The 18,724-nt window shown below is 31.6% G+C and overlaps 2 protein-coding genes across 7 annotated transcripts in view; one reads left to right on the top strand and one right to left on the bottom strand.

Moving 5' to 3' along the window:
• LOC126835381 (cyclic nucleotide-gated cation channel subunit A) overlaps positions 1 to 18,724 on the top strand; it is a 136,331-nt gene that overhangs the window by 86,360 nt on the left and 31,247 nt on the right. For all 3 annotated transcript variants that reach the window (XM_050567928.1, XM_050567929.1, XM_050567927.1), the window contains 2 exons: positions 1,628 to 1,789; positions 16,357 to 16,519. In XM_050567928.1, coding sequence (XP_050423885.1) covers positions 1,628 to 1,789; positions 16,357 to 16,519 — 325 coding nt within the window. The remainder of the gene's footprint in view (positions 1 to 1,627; positions 1,790 to 16,356; positions 16,520 to 18,724) is intronic.
• LOC126835383 (ras-related protein RabX-like) lies at positions 5,392 to 9,986 on the bottom strand. Of its 4 annotated transcripts, none has more exons than XM_050567931.1 (5): positions 9,776 to 9,986; positions 8,568 to 8,869; positions 6,592 to 6,813; positions 5,975 to 6,440; positions 5,392 to 5,938 (listed from the first exon to the last, which is right to left on the bottom strand). In XM_050567931.1, the coding sequence occupies exons 1-5, from the start codon at positions 9,873 to 9,875 to the stop codon at positions 5,619 to 5,621; spliced, it is 1,410 nt and encodes a 469-aa protein (XP_050423888.1). In that variant the 5' UTR covers positions 9,876 to 9,986; the 3' UTR covers positions 5,392 to 5,618. The 4 variants fall into 4 exon arrangements, with proteins under 4 accessions (XP_050423888.1, XP_050423889.1, XP_050423890.1 ...); XM_050567932.1 differs by having other exon boundaries at positions 5,392 to 5,926; XM_050567933.1 differs by having other exon boundaries at positions 5,392 to 5,854.

Raw genomic sequence — 18,724 nt, 5'->3', positions numbered from 1 at the left:
TTATTGTCGTTAGTTAAGAAACGTCACTGTTAGGATGACAAATTGAAAAAGTTTTAAAATGAGTTTTATAAAAAATAAAAAAAAATAGGGCAAACAATTTTTATGGAAAATAAAAATAAAATATATTTAATACACGCTTTAGTCCTTTGTGGAACATTATTTACAAATTTATTCATTTTCGCATTAAAAGTGTATAATATATACCTACATACATAAGTATATTGCATATATATATATAGGTGAGAAGGTGGTGAGGCGTTAAACGATAAATTCAAGCTGTTCACACATTTTGAATCAATTAGCAACGCGTCCTGTGACTATTAAGAGCTGCAATAACGCACGTTGCCAAATTGTCTTTAAAAATGGCTACATTAAATTGATTTTCTTTTTTTTTTTTTTTCAAATTTGGTAGGTATACAAAAGGTACTCGGTATATATTGCCACTTACTTAAGTACGTAAGGGGGGTCATATATATATATATATATATATATATATATATATATTATACTTACTACTACTTATACTTGATAGCGGAGCGACAGAATTTCATTTTCGTCGAAAGATTGGTATTTTTTGGCTTTTATAATAGAATCACGTTTTTCTAATTTGAGTAGAAGTAGAACGCATAAACTGTACGACGCGAAACGTCAAATAATGAACCTGATTTCCGAAAAGCACGAAGAGAAATGATATACATCACTATATATTGGACACTTCATAAAGATACCCAAACAAAAACACATTTGACCTGGAAAACGTTACACAAAGTAAATACACACAATGAAAGGATTCCCTTAGAGTTAAAACAAAAGATGAACACCTTCCAAAATGGTGTTTCTTAAAATATTAAACATCAATCGCCATTCTTATCACTATATCTTATCTCTTATCAGCTTGTCACGCCTTATCAATAAATTAACATCTCTTGTCTCCTCGTTTCCTAACTAATCTCCTTGATTTATTTTGTAACTGGGCTTAGGCAAAACAATGTCTAACAATTGAGGTGTTTTATATTGTTTACAATATTTGAAAAGATACACGAATAATTGTTTTGTGTTTATTTATATCTTCATATATTAAAAGACATATTATAACTACCTTGGGGATTTTTTTTTGTGTATTTTTAAAAATAAAAAAATGTCAATATCAGCGTCGAAGATAAATTTTAATATTCCAGTTATATTTATTGTATGATCGCACAAAGCACAATTAAATAATACAAACACCGGTTGACGTTTAGGCGGCGGTTTCCATTGTTTGGGTTTCTTTTATATTGCGAATATTGCCAATAGCATAAAGAATGTAGAAAATATATCGTTATATTATTATTATTGCCAAAAGACGCTGCTGTGTTTGTGAATTTGATTTGGGTAGTTTTGCAGAGTTGGAAAATATAAACGCCAAAACGGGTTCCGAGTAAAATTTTGTTCTTAAACTTTAGTTCGACGAAGAGTTTTGATTTTTCAATAGGGTGTATTTTCTTGTTATTTCAAACATACCTAATACTCTTTTGGAACAATACAGTTAAAGTGTAACCACCCGTCTATACCTATGTCTGCCATTTTGTGGTTGAATGTAAAAATATAAATATAATGATAGTCATTACTTTTGTGTATTGTTTTTCAGACCAACAAATGGGGAAGCTCGAGGAAAGTCCACGAAAGGTCCACCGGTCCAGACTGGTTCGAGACGAAAATGGCCGACGCCAAATTAGAAAAAAAGAAATCTTCAAAATGTTTTTGGAGTTCATCATTCGTAGTCGACCCGACCACGCATTTCCATTACAAGGTCAGTGACCGTCCGGTTATGTTCAAATAAACTATTATTAAACAGTCAGTATACTTACCAAAGACCCTGGAAAATTGTTTTCGTAACCTAAAAAAAAAATGGTTTGCAAGGCTCTATTAAAGGCTTTCACATAGGTATTACATATTATATTTTAACAGCTTGCGTACTAGTCCGCAACACCACGGGATACATTTTTATGTATCTAAGTTGGCTAGTAAACATATCAAGTTTCTGGCTTAATATTTTAATGTTTTCATAATATTTGGCCCAAAACAATTCATAGAGAATTTGGCCCTTTAAATTATTGAGTTTATTTTTCATTTCTATTTTGAACGTTGTAAATACAACATATATGCCCCCACCCCCATTCCCACTCCCAACCCCAACCTTCATCTTTTACCTCTTATCTCTATCCTCCTATCTCCTTCCCTTATCTCTTATCTCTCTTATCAGATGAATCATCCGTTATTTTTCGTTATGATAACTGGTGTCGGTGTCGATTTTTCCTGGTTGTGTTCCAAAGTAAAAACTATATCTCTAATCTCTTATCTCTTATCTCTCTTATCTTATCAGATAAATCAGGTGATTTGTTCGTTATGATAACAGGGGTCGGTTTGTTCGTTATGATAAGCGATGTCGATTTTTCCGTTTATGTACCAAAGCAAAGACATAAAAATGTCAAAAAAAAGGCTTTTAGGTCTAAATCAGTTTTTTGTGCCACCAAAAATGACTTAGAAATTAATAAAAAAAAAAATTAAATATAGTTTTCATAACATTGTAAATTATTCACTAGTAAAAAGGACAATAGGAATAATTCAAATAATAAAATAAATATTTTTAGTGATCACATCATTTGTCCGAATTAAAGTTTTAATTAAATAATATACCATACGTTACCATTTGGGTTTCAAAAATTGTATGATTATTAGAAAACAAGCATTTTAGTACAATTATATTATTATCAAATATGGTTGCTGCACAGAACAACCGTTTTGCTGCCAAAAAAAAATTTGGCACTATTGATCTCAAACGGATGTACCTACTGGTGGGTTTTTATAACTATAAAAAAAAAAAACAAAAATTATGCTGACTGATATTTATCTTTGTCTTATATCAGCAAAATAATAAAACACTTGTAACTGCGAAACTGACACTTTCTAATTTTCAAACGCTATCTCTTCTGTGTGTTGGTTTTAATTTTATAAACCATTTATCATCGAAACGGACCGTGAGAAATAAATAGTTCCGGAATTATTTCATTTCTAAAGTGTTTCGTTGGTATGCTTTTGGATTACTAAAAAAGATACTGCGGTTGTTTTTAATAATGAAAAAATGGTTTTTCGAGTCGACATGAAAGTTTAAATTAATAAACGTGACCGCGCTCAAAATAATGTAGTCCAACTATAGTAATATTTAACCTGAATAGAACAATACCAATAATAGCGTTAGCCTGTTAGCTATTTTGTAAACGAGCTTGATGACTAATGAATTTTTCGCACAAAGTAAAATGTTGTAATTTTAGTGGCAATTTAACAATTATATCTGTCTGTCTGTACACAATAAGGCTGTTTTCATATATTAACATCAGCGCCAGACGAATAGCTACAATAGGAAAAATTATACACGAACAATGTGAAATACAATGAAATGGAAAATTATACAATGATGTGCCCAAATGCGGTGTTTAAAATTTAAATTCTCGATAAAAAATACCGCAAAGTATTCCTTATAACCCGACCAGTCGGTTTTACATGCAAATTATAACAGAATAATGAAATTATCAGAGTTCATAATATTAAGTATCCGATTTCTGATCTATAAATTAAATATTATGTATAACAAATGTATAATCAACAAAATCATCCCCTGAAATGGTGGAAATCTATGAAAGCTACCAACCAGGAATTTTTACTAACCAGTTGGACGTCTAAGAAGTATTGATATCATTAGGCTAACATTAGATTTGTGAAAAATTAAATTTAATAACGATAAAATAATTGTTTTTTTTTTTTTTAATGAAGTGACAAGTGCTTTTAATACGATATAGTAATTGTCTAGCCTGAAACGTTGGCATTTAAAAATAAAAAAAATGATATTATTCGAATAAACCTATACCCAACTCTGAGTGTAACGCTAAGTATACTGCACTACACAAAGTTTGACCATCAAGGTATTAATTATGGAAAACTAAATATATATCATAGATGTAAGGACAAAATAAATTAAATCAAAATAATTTGGCGGTAAATATAAGAAAATCTAAATCATCACCGTTGTTAACATCTCGAAGTGAACATTTTGAATTTTGATTTCTTTTATTATCTGACTGATAAAGTGACTGATTTCAACTTGAGTCGGCTACACACTTCAACTGTCCGTCGATAATATCGTTACCATTAGGCAACATCGGCCATTGTTTGAGGCGCGTACCGTTTTCTCTTTTTTATTATATTATATAAAACGCGGTTAAAAAGTTATTTGATCACAATATGGAAAACCCACGAACGAGATTAAGTGCCTCGATTTTCGCTGTCAGAGTTAAATACAGATTTTACTTACCTACGCATTTAATATCGCACACATGTTCGGTGTATAACAAAGCTTTATCCCAAACACAGCGTTTACGGTTCATAACGCGGTAGTATATTATGCACATGAATTGTAGAACCGTAAAACGTCGAAATCCATAAAACGTTGATACTCGAATTTCGTTTTGCGAAAAACAATAATACAATGTTCAATTTTATAGCGAAAACAGTAATAGAATTTACTGATACGAGTAGTGTACAATATAATAATATATTAAAATATTATTACTATAGTAATAAAAAAAAAAAGGTCCTATCGATGAAAATATCTAAATTGCCCGTTGTCTCTTGCACGCATGGCATATTTGCACTGTCAACTCAATACATGGAACAGTGTAGCCAACGTTTAATTACATACTCGCCGTTTAATACTCGATAAGCGGTTTTCGATTCCAGTAAAAATTATTTCGGCTGATAAAATAATTTCATATAACAATCAAATACAAAACAAAGTATCCAGAGACATGTAATAAAATATATCGTTGCTATATAATTTAATATAGCATGAATTTACATCAGTTTTTATGCCGAGAATGGCGGCCACTTAAGACGAATTATTATCATTAATGATAACGTTATCATTCTCGAATGGAAAAAACTGATTCATACGGTCGTTTTGTACGAAATAATAACGGCAATAAAATTGTATTTGAATCATTCTTTTGTAATTGCAACCAGACAAGAAAATATTGGATCGAATTCCAAACCTTTGATTTTTTTTTTTTAATCAAATAACGGGTTAAAATCGATGATCTTATCATTAATTCCTTATCAGTTTACCCTTATCAGCCGTTCCTTATCAGTACTAAGAGTATAAGCGTCACGCGAATTACAGAATAAACTCGACCTAAAAGCACTTTCATATTAACAAATTAATTGTCTTAATTTGTTTACCTTTTAATTATAACATCTTTGCTTTAAGTCTTATCAAAGAAAACAAACAACATATAATTTCAGGAAATAAAATTCAAACAAAAAGACAATACTTTGTAAGTTGTTTTGAAATATTACTCTTGAAATGAAATTATTTGAACAGCTCATACTTAGTTGGGTAATTAAAATATAATAAATTAAAAAGTTGCAATTAACACAAATCGAATAAAAACTATTCGATATAAATATTACTTTATTTGGTAAACATTTATTTATGGTCGATTAAATTATTGCAACTAGTGGAATAAAAAAAAAAAAAATACATCAGCGTTATAATATGTAGTTCCGAGTTCAGATCTATTGAACCTCTACTCGACGACAAAATCCGGGTCTTGGTTCTTGGATCGGTTTTTCCTGGGGGATTGATTTTTCCGGGGGGATTGACTTTTCTTGGGGGATTGATTTTTCTTGGGGGTTGATCTGGCCGCAGATTTTGGGGTCGTGCCGGCGACTTGTCCGGCCGAATTGGTCGATGGGTTTTCATCATTCTTGTTATCATTCTTGTTATCATTCTTGTTATCATTCTTGTTATCTTTCTTGTTATCTTTATTGTTATCATTCTTGTTATCATTCTTGTTATCATTCTTGTTATCTTTCTTGTTATCTTTCTTGTTATCTTTCTTGTTATCTTTCTTGTCATCATTCTTGTTATCTTTCTTGTTACCTTTCTTGTTATCTTTCTCGTTATCTTTCTTGTTGACTTTTTCTTTGACGACTTTCACCAACCGACCTGCCTTGACTTTAAGCTGAGTTATGGCCGCCATGGGCAGCACTGGACCTCTGAGCACGTCCGTGACTTTTTCTTGGATTTCTTTCGCCTCCGGGACGGCCCCAATCAGCTGGTCCACGGTGCAGCAGTACACCTTGCCGGTCGCTATTTTATTGCCAACATTTTTCCAATGAATTTCGTCGCAGAACTCGTGACTGCCGCACGGCGGCTTGAGTTCATTAAACGGATCGTTGGTGCACAAAATCCCCACGCCTCGCTGGGTTTGTTCGTCGATCACCACCTTCCACAACCATTGGGGCACCGGGATTTTCTTGGGCTGATCTTGGGTCAAGAACAGCAATTGCCGTCCGACCACCATCTGGCCGTGTGTGCCGGTGTACACTGTCAACTTGGAACTCGTCTGAAACCGACAAAAGTATTTCGTTCGATTAAAATACCGCCGTCACACAATGTGTTTACCTGTCCGAAACAAAACAATGCGACACAGACTCTCAAACGCGAGTTCGGACGTACAAAATACAATACAAACATATTATCTAGTTAATGCGCACGTTTTTGGCGAGTCTTCTCACAGAATTCTCCACGTGTTTCCAAGCTTTTGAGTTTATGGATTGCCACTGTGGCGTGACGTTTGCATAGTAAAAACTTCCTTCTTTTTGCTCGGTCGTTACAAAATCGGCGTTGCTCGCCAAGTGTCCTCTGGCCAAGAAAGACGTCGAACTAATTCCGTTCGACATGTTATAGTTGTCTTCGAACAGTGCTTTTTGATGACCCTGCGAACAATACAACAATAGTTGTGTTCTCAACTAAAACATAATATATATATTTTTCTAAAACACACTATTATAGTCGGGTAGAAAAAGGAAAAAAAACATTTTTGGCGATTGGGTTTCGGACAAGGCAGACGAATAAAAAATAATTCCGACTATTATTGGTTTCATGATAAATTCCACTACTTACTATTTTACTTAAAAAATGTAACTCGGTAAAGAACATTGAAACGATACATAAGGTGTCGTGTGTTAAGTGGTTATGTATAAAAGTTCATTTGTAAATGCCATTTTTCAATAATAATAAATCCGCGCATTTATATTTTTACCCTCAAAATCGCCAACTAAATTTTAAAAAGTTTTCGGTTTTTTTTTAATTTTATTTTTGTACTATAATTGACATAAATATGTCTTATGGATCCCTCCTGGGCAGGGGAAGGGGTAGGATAGTGATAAGTGTGGACGAGGCGAAGATAATAGTTTTTGAGTAATTGATAAGAGATTATTTGTATAAGACGTAGAAAATCAGCTGATCTTAAGACACGTGTCCTGTTCCAATGTCTTGCCTTCAGATTATTATTTTTTTGTACTTACCTACTACAATTACTGTTTAAATCAATAAAAATACTACCGTCTAGTCTTATTTAACGATTTCAAAAAGTATCCTTTTTTTGAACACACCAATAGTATTGTCATAAATATTCGGAAAGTTAATTAATATATTAAAAAAAAGGTTTTTTTTTTCGTTTGCAAACAACTAAGCCTAAGTATTATTATAATATCAGTGTAACAAAAAAATATTATTTTCACGTACTGCTTTCAAACGCGGATTATAAATGTATAATTACTAATGTAAATTACTTTTGTTCACTTCACAAAATGTGTCACATGACGTAAAAAAAAATAACCCTGGTAGAAAGCTCAACTGTATGAAAAATTAAAAAAAAAGACACACAGAGAGTGGATACCTATAAAAAAAAAATGTGTGTTTTAGCTTTATCAAACCGGATTTTTTGTACCGAAAATAATATATCGCACAAGCTTTAAAAGCAAACATATGTTTGTTTTAAATGTACAATAGAAGAATGGAAAATAACTTAATCAATTTTACAGTTGAGCTGAAATAGCAAAGAGTAATAATTGCAGTGGATCTTTCTAGTGTCAATCTATACATTGAAACAATTTATTATGTCTTACCCGAGTAAAAGCGAGCTGTGTATTTAACAAAAACCAGCGAATTCCTTATTTTTCGTTGAAACTAAAATCTCATGCTCTTTTGCCTGGTGTCAATTTATCCCAAGAGTTTGCGATAAGTATAATATTATGAAGGAAGTGAAAAGGGCCGCCTGTGTTGCAGCGTGACCGCATAATGACGAGAAATTACACATTTTATTTGGTACAAGCAAAAAATAGAAAACATATTACGCTTATCAGCTGTTATAATATTATCAAATTAAATTTGAATTTATCTATTAATCTGTACGGCCGATGAGGATTACAACCGTGCAGTGTTTAACAACTTATAAAACAATATATATATATATATTTATTTTTATTCAAAGCGGTCACAGCTTGACAGCTCGACCTGTTGATTACTTCGTCGCTGAGTACATGCTGGGCATTTTGGGATGTTACTCCGCTCTGTACATTTTTACTCTATGATTTAGCCTCGGGAGACACGCGGGATTTGTGCGGCGAGGGTATGCTTTTATACCTATATATATATATATATATATACAATGTAACCCCCAACCTACCTTTGTGTAATAGCACGACAAGTGACCCGGAAACAACGTCCGGTTTTCGCCGACCATAAACTTGGTCGGCCTGTCGTCGGGCTTTTCGATTTTAGCCATGGCCGCACCGTCTACGACGAATTTCACATAAAACGTCTTGGCTTGCTGCGCATCGTAGCATATTTTCAAATCCACTTTGGAGTCCCGTTTGACGTACAAAAACTGCGATTTCTCTCCGACTTGCCGCAAACACGGTTTGTCCGTGACCTCTAGTTTGGCCTTGACGTTTGCGTTATCGAATTTTTTCGAATTGTTCACCCTTTCTGCAAAAAAAAAAAAAAAAAAAATTTGGTTTTATAACATATCGTTCGAACTCAGGCCGACAATTTTCCTAACGAGTCGCTGAGCACTGAAATTCAGTTTGATCCGGTACTCATCCACAATTGGTGTCAGCTTGTGGCCAACAAAAGAAACACGAATGTATTGTACGTATAATTTACTAACTAGTGCGAATAAACATGAAACGATAATCTTAAGAGATAACGCCCAGTGTGGATAGAGTTTAACGTAAAGTCCATACTTGTGAGCTGTGGGTGAACTTACACTCACATTGTAGTAACGAGCAGGGTCGTGGTCATTAGGTTACAACAAAACAAAACAATCTAAAATACTTTTTATTATATTTTTATCTTATTTGGAAAACGCTATTTAAAATTGCTTTTGTTACACTTGGAAAGCGACTAAGAAACACGGTAATTGGTAAACAAATATCGGTAGACATAAACATTAAAAATAAATATAATATCTCAAGTGCGCTTTACAGGCATGTCGTCGTTAAACATTTAATTTACAACCATATTGTTCAAGTAGATTCTTTATTGGATAGTTTTCACTTTTATCCGAGAAAATGCAAATATTTATAATACAAGAAATCATTACCGCACCACGGAAGTAATTGTTAAGTAGCGTTGAATGAGTGAGACGGCAGAGTAAAGACAGTAGATAAAGTAACAGTAATGAATACACAAGAGGAAAAACATCCGTCGGATGAGAACATTTTAAAATTAAACACACACCAATACATTGTGTGGCAATGAATGAAAGCGATACAGCCATATATAATCGATCAGTCATGTTTCGTTTAAAACTGATGACAACGTAATAATATATGTATATATTTATTAACATTCCACGCAAGTACCAGAGCTAGATTGAAATCTTATACTTACCGAACTCGCACAATGCAGCTGTGACTTCGGCGGCACAAAAAACATATTGTTCGACTATAGCAAACACAAGTGTGGTTGTACACAACGCTTTTAAAATCATAATTGTAAAAACCTAGGAAGTGTAATGTATTTAGACGAAAACCTCGCGCCTTAGACACTATCGACGATAAAGCCAATATTGTTGGACGCTTTCCAAGTTGCATATTATTCAACGTGTTCGGCGTGGTATTTATAGGTATGGGAAAATGTCAAACTCGCCCGAAATGAACGAAATGTAATTGCTATTGTTTGCCGATAACGTGTTGCAGCACTACAGACACGGACTAATTAAATAGACAAATAGATACAATTTATTGTCTATGGTATAGTTACTCGCGAAAAAAGGTGTGTGTAAAATATCGCTTGCTACAATATAGTAGCTGTAACTTTTTAAAGCTCTATATCACACATATAATAATATAAAGCCACTGTGTACACGATCACGTGCACGTTTAGACGTTTTTCGAGAAAAAAGCACGTTACATTGTTCAGTTCCATCAATAGCGATTGAGTATGGTTAAGATTAATTACCGTGTGGAGGATAAAAAAAATACAACAAACATAATATTATGTGATTTATATTATGAAATATGTTTTGCTATCGAGAAATTCCCAACGTGATTGAAATAGGCGTTTCCTATAGGTTATGTACCATTCGGAAATTTCTATCACACTTAAAATAGGAATTCATATGAGATACCTAGTGAAAAATTGTGTGGGATATTTTATTCAAGACGCCTCATGATGTCAATTTGAAATGATGTTATTTTTCGCTAAGGCGTTCTTAGCTTCGAAGCTCTGAAGCACTTTTTCTCGAGCCAACTAAAAAAGGGTTTTAGACGTTGGGTGAAATCGGCACTGCTGCGTGGGGATGAAAAACTTTACATACTCGGTCGATATGTCTACCCAAAATTAATTTACCCAATTCAAACCACTTCTGCTGATCACCTATCGCCAACTGAACAACCTGGAGACTTATAAAGAAGTTTAAAAAAAAAAAAAATTGTAATTTACCATATCACATTTTGATGAGTAATTTTTTTCGAAAGTGATTGATATGAATCCTTTATTGTAATTGAAGGAATAATAATAAGTACAAAATATGTATTATAAAAATGAATATTGGTAAAAAGTAATAAAACCAAATTATCCGACAAAATATTAATTGATCATCATTTTCTACTATTTTTTTATTTATTTGATTCCTAAACACTTATTTGAACGCAAAATAATATCAAAAACTGGTTTGCACTATATTATCTAATTTATGAGCGAAATGCAATATTTTTTAACCTTCCTGAGACGTTGCACGTTTTGTACCGGCTGTTACCAAACTTACTTACTTAAACTTGACAAAATAACGACATAGATTTAAACGGTTTCCTTTATATTTTTTTTTTCAATTTTAAATGTGTCACTACAAGTTTTTATACATATTTTTATAAAACGGTGGTATGTTTATCATTAGTTAATTTATTTGAGAATAATCTATTTAATATTTTGAGTAATCGAAGAGAAAATTTATGAAATAGTAATAACACTAACCAAAAAAATAAAAACAGAAAAATCTACAATTTTACCATAATGCTAAATAAAAAGAGCTATTACGATTAATCTACAGGTCATAATATTGTTATGTATTTTAATAAGAATTATCATTTGTGATGTAATATGAATATTTCATTAAAAAATAATGCAGGTATATTTTTTACTGAGTATTGTCAAAGGAAAATATTATGCGCGAAAAAGTATCGGTTAAAACGTTTCTTTTTTTTTTTTAACTTTATGGTATAAATTATAAATTATTAATGACGTCCTATAAGTGTAATTATTATAACACCAATGTTTAAATATTTTTTTTTATATATTGTAGTAATGACGGTTCATTGACATTTTTTTTTTTTTTTAAAAGGTGTTGCAAAAATTAATTGTTAGCATTAGATTTGCCAGGAACATTGTTTTACTGCTAATGTATTGTATTTTATATATGACATTATTGTTATTTAAAAAAATAGTAATAACTTTGAATAATGATTCAATGAAAGAAACAAAAAATAAAAATATGGCATTTGTACAAAATCTATGTGGCTGAATTGGATTGTGTGTTAATGATTGTACATTGTACGCGAAAATGTTGATTACGAATATGGTAACAAAAAAAAATTACAGCAGAGATAGTTTGGCTGGGTCTAGTTAGTTTTTACAGATATAATTTGCGACCCCTCCCAACTTTGTCCTAGAAAATTATTATATTAAACAATTTTTATGAAAAAAATATAATATACTCACAACACTTTAAATTGATTTAAAATATTTTAGCATATTGTTTTTACTTTTTGAGAAGAATTAAAAATGAAATTTTAAAAATGCTATTATCATTATTTATTCAATATTAGCAAATATTAATAATACAAATTGATTTAATATTAATGTTTTACTATTTATGTTGCCAATCTTTAAGTATGATAGTGTAAATTTTTGTACACATCAAATAAATAATAATTTCTAAACGTTTTCAAAAATATTGTAAAAAAAAAAGTTAAAATATGTGTATTAAATTAATTATTATTATTTATGTAAATCATCAGTATACTAAATATTTATAAAATAACGTTAAACAAAATGATGTTTATTTATAATTAAAGTATAGAAAAAACTATAATTATGTTTAAAATATATTAAGTAAAACGTTGGGGACATTTTCTAACATGCTTAATATGTTTATAATGGAATCAGCACACTTTAATAAAAAAAAACACTTTTAATATATGTCTATATAGTTTTTTATTCAATTTTTTCTTTTGGTAAATAAAATGACTGTATTATATTTAATACAATTATGATACTACTTCACTTTTTACCAATTACTTAGTCAATGAGTTTTAATAATTACATTATAGTTTATCCTTTGTACTTATAGTATAATATTAAAAATTAATAATATACGGTCATAATCATATTTTTTATAATTATTTTACTTAAAAACAATTGGTGTAGATTCGGGGGGGGGGGGAGACTTTTAATTTTAAAGGTTTTCAGTATTCCAAGCCCCACCCTCCACAAAAAATAATCTTCACCCATGACCAAAACTATCTCAAACAGAAAGGTTTCCCATTGTATGATATAATACTAAATAGTGTTTATAAGCCGAAATCAATTTCATAAACAACATATGTTCAATATTTTAGATTCCAACACTGTTAATAGGAAATATACTTGAATTATTATAAATAAATTATTTTCCTAAAAATATGACAACCCATTTACCTACAAGATGAAACGCTTCAGATGCAGTTTCAGGACTTAAAGTCTAATGCCTACAATGGTAGTGAACATATTATAGTATAGTATAATACAAATGACAATAATAAAAACTTAATAACATAATACCATTTTCTGCATGGGATATATTACGTACCGTTTAAAAATGTTATGCCGACTAAGCTTTTTATAGACAAGCTCACTAGAGCTGTCTGCAAAATACAGTTCATTTTGATATGATACGTTTTCAATTTCCTTTAACAAGATCATCTATTAACAACGTATAGAGGTTTTTTATTTTAATGTTTTACTCTTCGTACGTTGCTGTTTGTTTCATATATTTTATTGCATACCTAGTAAAAAACGTCGTTGCAAACGGCTTGTGCAAAGATATAAAAATTGATCCGTTCGTATCAAAAAAAAAAAAAAAAGTCCTTGTAAAACAGCGTTCAACCAACAGTTTAGTGTGCTCGACTAAAAAAAAAAAAAACCACACGACCGCATGATTATAAATGCATTGTAAAGAGTGTACTTAGGGTTTTTTTACTTTTTATTATTATTCGACGCTGTCTGTTGTAATAGTGAAATGGGGGTTTATATTTTTATGGTATCTTTTTCTCGCTTATGTCGGTTTTATTATTGAGGCCACTTGGGTAAAAGCGTTTAAACAATATGTTCTACTATATTATGCTGTTCTTGTAGAGCGTGTCTAGGATTAGTTTTCATGAGATATTTAGATTCTACGTTTTTGAACGTGCAATGGCGTCACCTGCCATTACTCACAGTGGTCAGGCCCAACACAAGAAATGTTCTAACTCTACCTGTAGATTTTAATTTATACACAGTGACCCGGAAATAAGAAGGAAAACGAAATGATTGAAAAAGTAATTGTAAATAGACCGACTTTGAAGATTTGATATAAATTGCTAAATTTCTCAAAGAGGGAAAGAGACTCTTATGGCTAATAAAAAAAATGTAATATTATTTAAAAATTAGCTAAATTACCCATTACTAATTTATCATAAAATTAGTGATTATCTTATGTATGTAGTAACTGATAATAATCCAGTCAACTCCTTAACTTATAAAAAACAATTATAATATTAACAAAATAGCGAAAAAATGTAAATATTTTTTAGATAATTTTGAAATATAATCTGTGTAAAGTTGCCCATTTCATTTATATAGTATTTTTTTTTTTAAGATGATATTGTACACGGTAATTTATTAATTTCGCTGAGAGATATCCGACGACGTATTTTACTCTCTTGTTTAATTTAACTTTTAACATACATACTTTTTATATGATTTGTCACTATAATTTGTCAATTAAAAAACACTAAAGCAAAAAAAAAAAAACGATATATTATATTCTATCATAATAATGTATTATTATCAAATTTATTTTTTGCGGGGCTGCATGCCAATTTGCTTCCACCGCGCGGCGTAGGAAAATATACAATATGGTCGAGTGAGAATATATAGCGTTATACTTTGAAGTCGGACATAATATTTTTCATCAACGAGAAGCCGAGAAGATATTGGTTTTTTTTTTTGATAATACATAAATAACAAAATGAGAACCGAAATATTATATAGTTTCGCGGCATGCGATTGAACGACAAACAGTTGTGTATACATGTATAATCAATATAGTGATTTATTCCCCGCCTGTAATATTTGTTTTTTTTTTTTTTTTATAACTCTTTGCCAGATCCGGTAATGCCTTTGGAAGTTCCCGTTGGAAATGTTGGCGTTTTTTCATACCTTTTTCCCGCGGTCTGTGTCGGATTTGTAAGGTTTTATTATCTTTATTTATTTGTTGTTGTTGTTTTTTTACACAACACACGTCGCGCAACTTTGATATTACCGCGTGTCTTATCGCCCTCTGCCAGGACTATATAAACTCGTTCTTACTGTTGCTGGATCGTTTATATCAGCAACGTTTATCGCCGTTGTTTTTCTCTACAGTCAAACCGTTTACATGTCTACACAACTCACATACCCGAACAGCCGTTGCAAATTCCGCTTTTCCGCCATCGCCAAATCAATTTTCCACAAGAATTGTTCACCGTCGCAATAATATATAAGATATAATAAAAATGCGCACGTCGCCTGAGTATTTTTTTTTTTTTTAATTTAATTTCCAATAACCCTGTACGCGATTTGTTTGTGTATATAATATTAATATAACAGCGATACTTATTCGTCGACGGCAGTTCACTTTTTCCGAATAGAGTTGCTTTGCTTCCGACTCGAACACTATACAGTATACACGGCGATCTGTTTACCATTTAAGACAATCACTTTGTTGGAAAACATTTACAATTTTGTAGTTTTTTTTTTTAAACATTTTGTACATTATGTTATTTTACAATAAACGAATTTCAAAGGTACGACAGTGCTCTGGAAAATACCAAAAAATTGTTAATATCTAGTGTTTTCAAAAATGTTGTTTCAAAAAGAAAAACTCAAAAATCTATAAAAAAAAAGTGTCTTATGGAATTGATATGTTAATTGTAAAGCCAACGTATTTTGTTAACATTCAGACCAACATAATATAGGTTATAATATAATAGACAAATTGTAAAATAAACAAATTACATTTTGCCAACGTAATTGTACGACTCATATTCATGTCCGCCAACCTAATGCAATTTAAAAATAACCAACACAATGGAGTTGGAGCCTATTGAGGTTTACCTCGGCAGGAATTATGATTATTTTATACTTAAATGTTTTAAAAATGTGGTAACGTGTGTGTTTCGTAAACTTATTTAAGTTGATAACTACTCATAACTCACATAGGTACCTAATTATGTAAAAGATATGTGTATATTTTTCTTGATTTTAATAGGGTTTGACTTTATCGACATTTAGTCTTTATAAATACCCCTATCAAAAAAAAAAAAAAAATGAATACAACTTTAAAATCCGTGAAATGTTTAAAAATAACGCTTTTGCGCGGGCTTTATTTGGCTTCCCGGCTGATATAATACAACAGAATTAACTAATACATTATAACTTAGTAATCTATGTAGGCGATCACCTACATCTGTGTGTGTGTGTGTGATTTATTAGGCTACTACGACTATTGGAACTATGTAATTGTGACAGAAACATTGTAATGGGCGAGCAGCAGGGCCAACATATTTTTCGACCACAAAACCCTGAGCTACAGATGTGACCCACCCTCCTTAGCCTCCCCTATAGTCCATAAGTGAATACGGTCCAGTGGCAAAAAATAAACGTTTAATAATTACAACCGTTTGCTGTTTCAGTGGCTCATGTTGGTCACCGTTACCATTCTGTACAATTTGGTGTTCGTGATCGGTCGAGGCGTTTTTTGGGAGCTGAACAACGCGATGCCGACCATCTGGTGGATACTGGACTACGCTTCGGACGGCATCTATGTGGTGGATACCCTAGTCCATGCTCACGAAGGTAAGCAGTCACAAAAATGTCATGTTATTATGTGTATCTGTTGTAATACTATACACTACAGTATGTAGTATAGAGTAAAACGAGCGGAATTTGGTATTAGAATAAATAGCACAACACGATTAAATTAAGTGATTACCACGCACCACTATTGATAAACACATATAGTAATTGCAATAATAGATTATATTATTACATAGAATATAATAAACAGTGAAACAATAAAAAAAAACTAGTATTATGTACATATAAACTGAACAGATAGACTGAGCAAAATTTTGAAAAACAAAATCGAAAAACCTAAATAATCTTCGCTCCGCGGTAAAACATTATATCATACGTCTTATCACTTATATATATTATCAATTTCCTCTTATCATGTATATCTTATCACTTGTCTCTTATCTCCTATCTGTAATCACTTATCTCTAACTGAAAGTGAAGGCGTAACGCGAAAATGGCGACATCAAATTTCTTGTATCCAGCCCAATAACATATCCATGTTAAAAGTACAGACAACACATAGCAGTGACCAATTACATCCTTAATGAGGCGCGTGGGGTAACATTTCCCTACATGTGGGGTGATTTTACCTTTGGATTCGACACTTTTTAATCAATGTATTTTATTATTTTCAGCGTTATAAAACATAAAAGGATAATGATCTGTTCCTTGTGAGGCATTTATTATTTCAGTTTTTTTTTTTGTTATAGCGGTTCAATTTAATGGGAACATTTTTTTAGCATGGAACATGCTTTAGCCTGGCCCCCAGCTGGAAAACGACACTAAATTGCGATACTAAAGTAGCGCGCCTAATTTAACGTATAATAACATAAAAGATGTCATCGAAATAATAATGAGTCGTCGTCGTCTTCGTCATGCATAACGTGTTTGGCCAGAACATACAATTAAGACTATATTATTATCACAAATCGCAAGGAGATTATAGATCTGCAATAATCACTATTCAGGAGCCAGCAGGCTAAAGCATGTTCCATGTTTTATAATTTTAGCCGTTAGGCTTAAGTAAACTGTAACTTTTTTCGTTTGAAATATCGAATTTTTAGGAGTTTTTCCAACTTGTACGTTGTTTTTAAAGACCTCGATTTGCTAGAGCAATTTTCAAGGCAGATTTGGGTCTCTCGTGGAAAAATCTATCGGATGGTTGTGGTTTCATATTTTGGGCAAAACTCACCAGAATTTTAGAGAACGATAAATAGAAAACGAGAATTATGTTAACGCTATTATAATAGCTTTTCGAGTATTTTGGCATGTTCAGGGATTTTAATTAAACTCCAGAGAGGTCGAAAACGTGGTGAATCGCTGTAACTACTTGAAACTAAATACTCATTTGGGCACTGTTGAATTTTAATGCGCAACTGAGAAAGTACCAGTAATACAAATTTGTGAACTATTATTAACATTAATTCACCAATTTCGCCCTACTATGGTATTATAATAGTTATTCCGATTATTATAAAAAAATATGTCACGATAGTGTTTTTCGATAGGAAATTAAATTATTTAATAGGTTCAAATGAAACAAATATTCGTTCAAAAATGGTTTGTTGTTTTCCAATAAACAAAACAGCCAGTACAACGTGGTTGGGGGCACAAAGCATATTGGGGTCGGAAAGATCACAGGTGTTCATATAGGAGTTATTATAGCTGAAAATGATAAATTAATGCCTCGCTTCGATGCGATTATCTAAACGGTAAAAGTAAAAAAATCTATTAAAGCATAGCAAAAGCTTTACAATGTGTTAAAAATTGTATTTTTAGTATCAGGGTGGATAGGTACGATTAGTGATGACCGATTATCTATAGCAATTTACTGTCATTATTACCTATAATATCGTATTCAACAATATAATGAAATATATTATATTTATTAAAACTGTCGAATCACTCACCTGTGGCAACTATTATACATTGACTACGGTCAGAGTGCAGTTATCTTCTTTTTTTTTTTTATTGTTCTTCTAAAGATCTTTGAGAAAATTGTTCATGCACTTGTGTTATACTTATTGAACAGACACTTTAGATGATTATAGGTATAGAAGTTAAACGAGCTAGAACAGTCGTACAGTCGTGTTTGCGTCGTTTCTTTGTACCTATATTTATTTGAGAACCTTTTTCAGCTGGTCCAAACGTCGAGGGGTTAGGACAGAAAATTAATTAAATCAACAAAAAAACCTAACGATGACT

The sequence above is a fragment of the Adelges cooleyi genome, unplaced genomic scaffold (assembly GCF_023614345.1).
Source record: "Adelges cooleyi isolate 19-005CV unplaced genomic scaffold, UGA_ACOO_1.1 ACOO_flye_CR_arks_rails_tigmint_CR_PRNA_23, whole genome shotgun sequence".
NCBI classification, from domain to species: domain Eukaryota; kingdom Metazoa; phylum Arthropoda; class Insecta; order Hemiptera; family Adelgidae; genus Adelges; species Adelges cooleyi.
This window is presented reverse-complemented; position numbering and strand designations above follow the sequence as displayed.

Coding starts and splice junctions, on each gene's coding strand:
- LOC126835383 (XM_050567930.1), bottom strand. CDS start 9,875: ATGATTTTAAAAGCGTTGTGTACAACCACACTTGTGTTTGCTATAGTC. Junction 6,814..8,567: donor TGTCGTGCTATTACACAAAG/GTAGGTTGGGGG, acceptor TATTGTTCGCAG/GGTCATCAAAAAGCACTGTT. Junction 6,441..6,591: donor TGAGAAGACTCGCCAAAAAC/GTGCGCATTAAC, acceptor TGTCGGTTTCAG/ACGAGTTCCAAGTTGACAGT.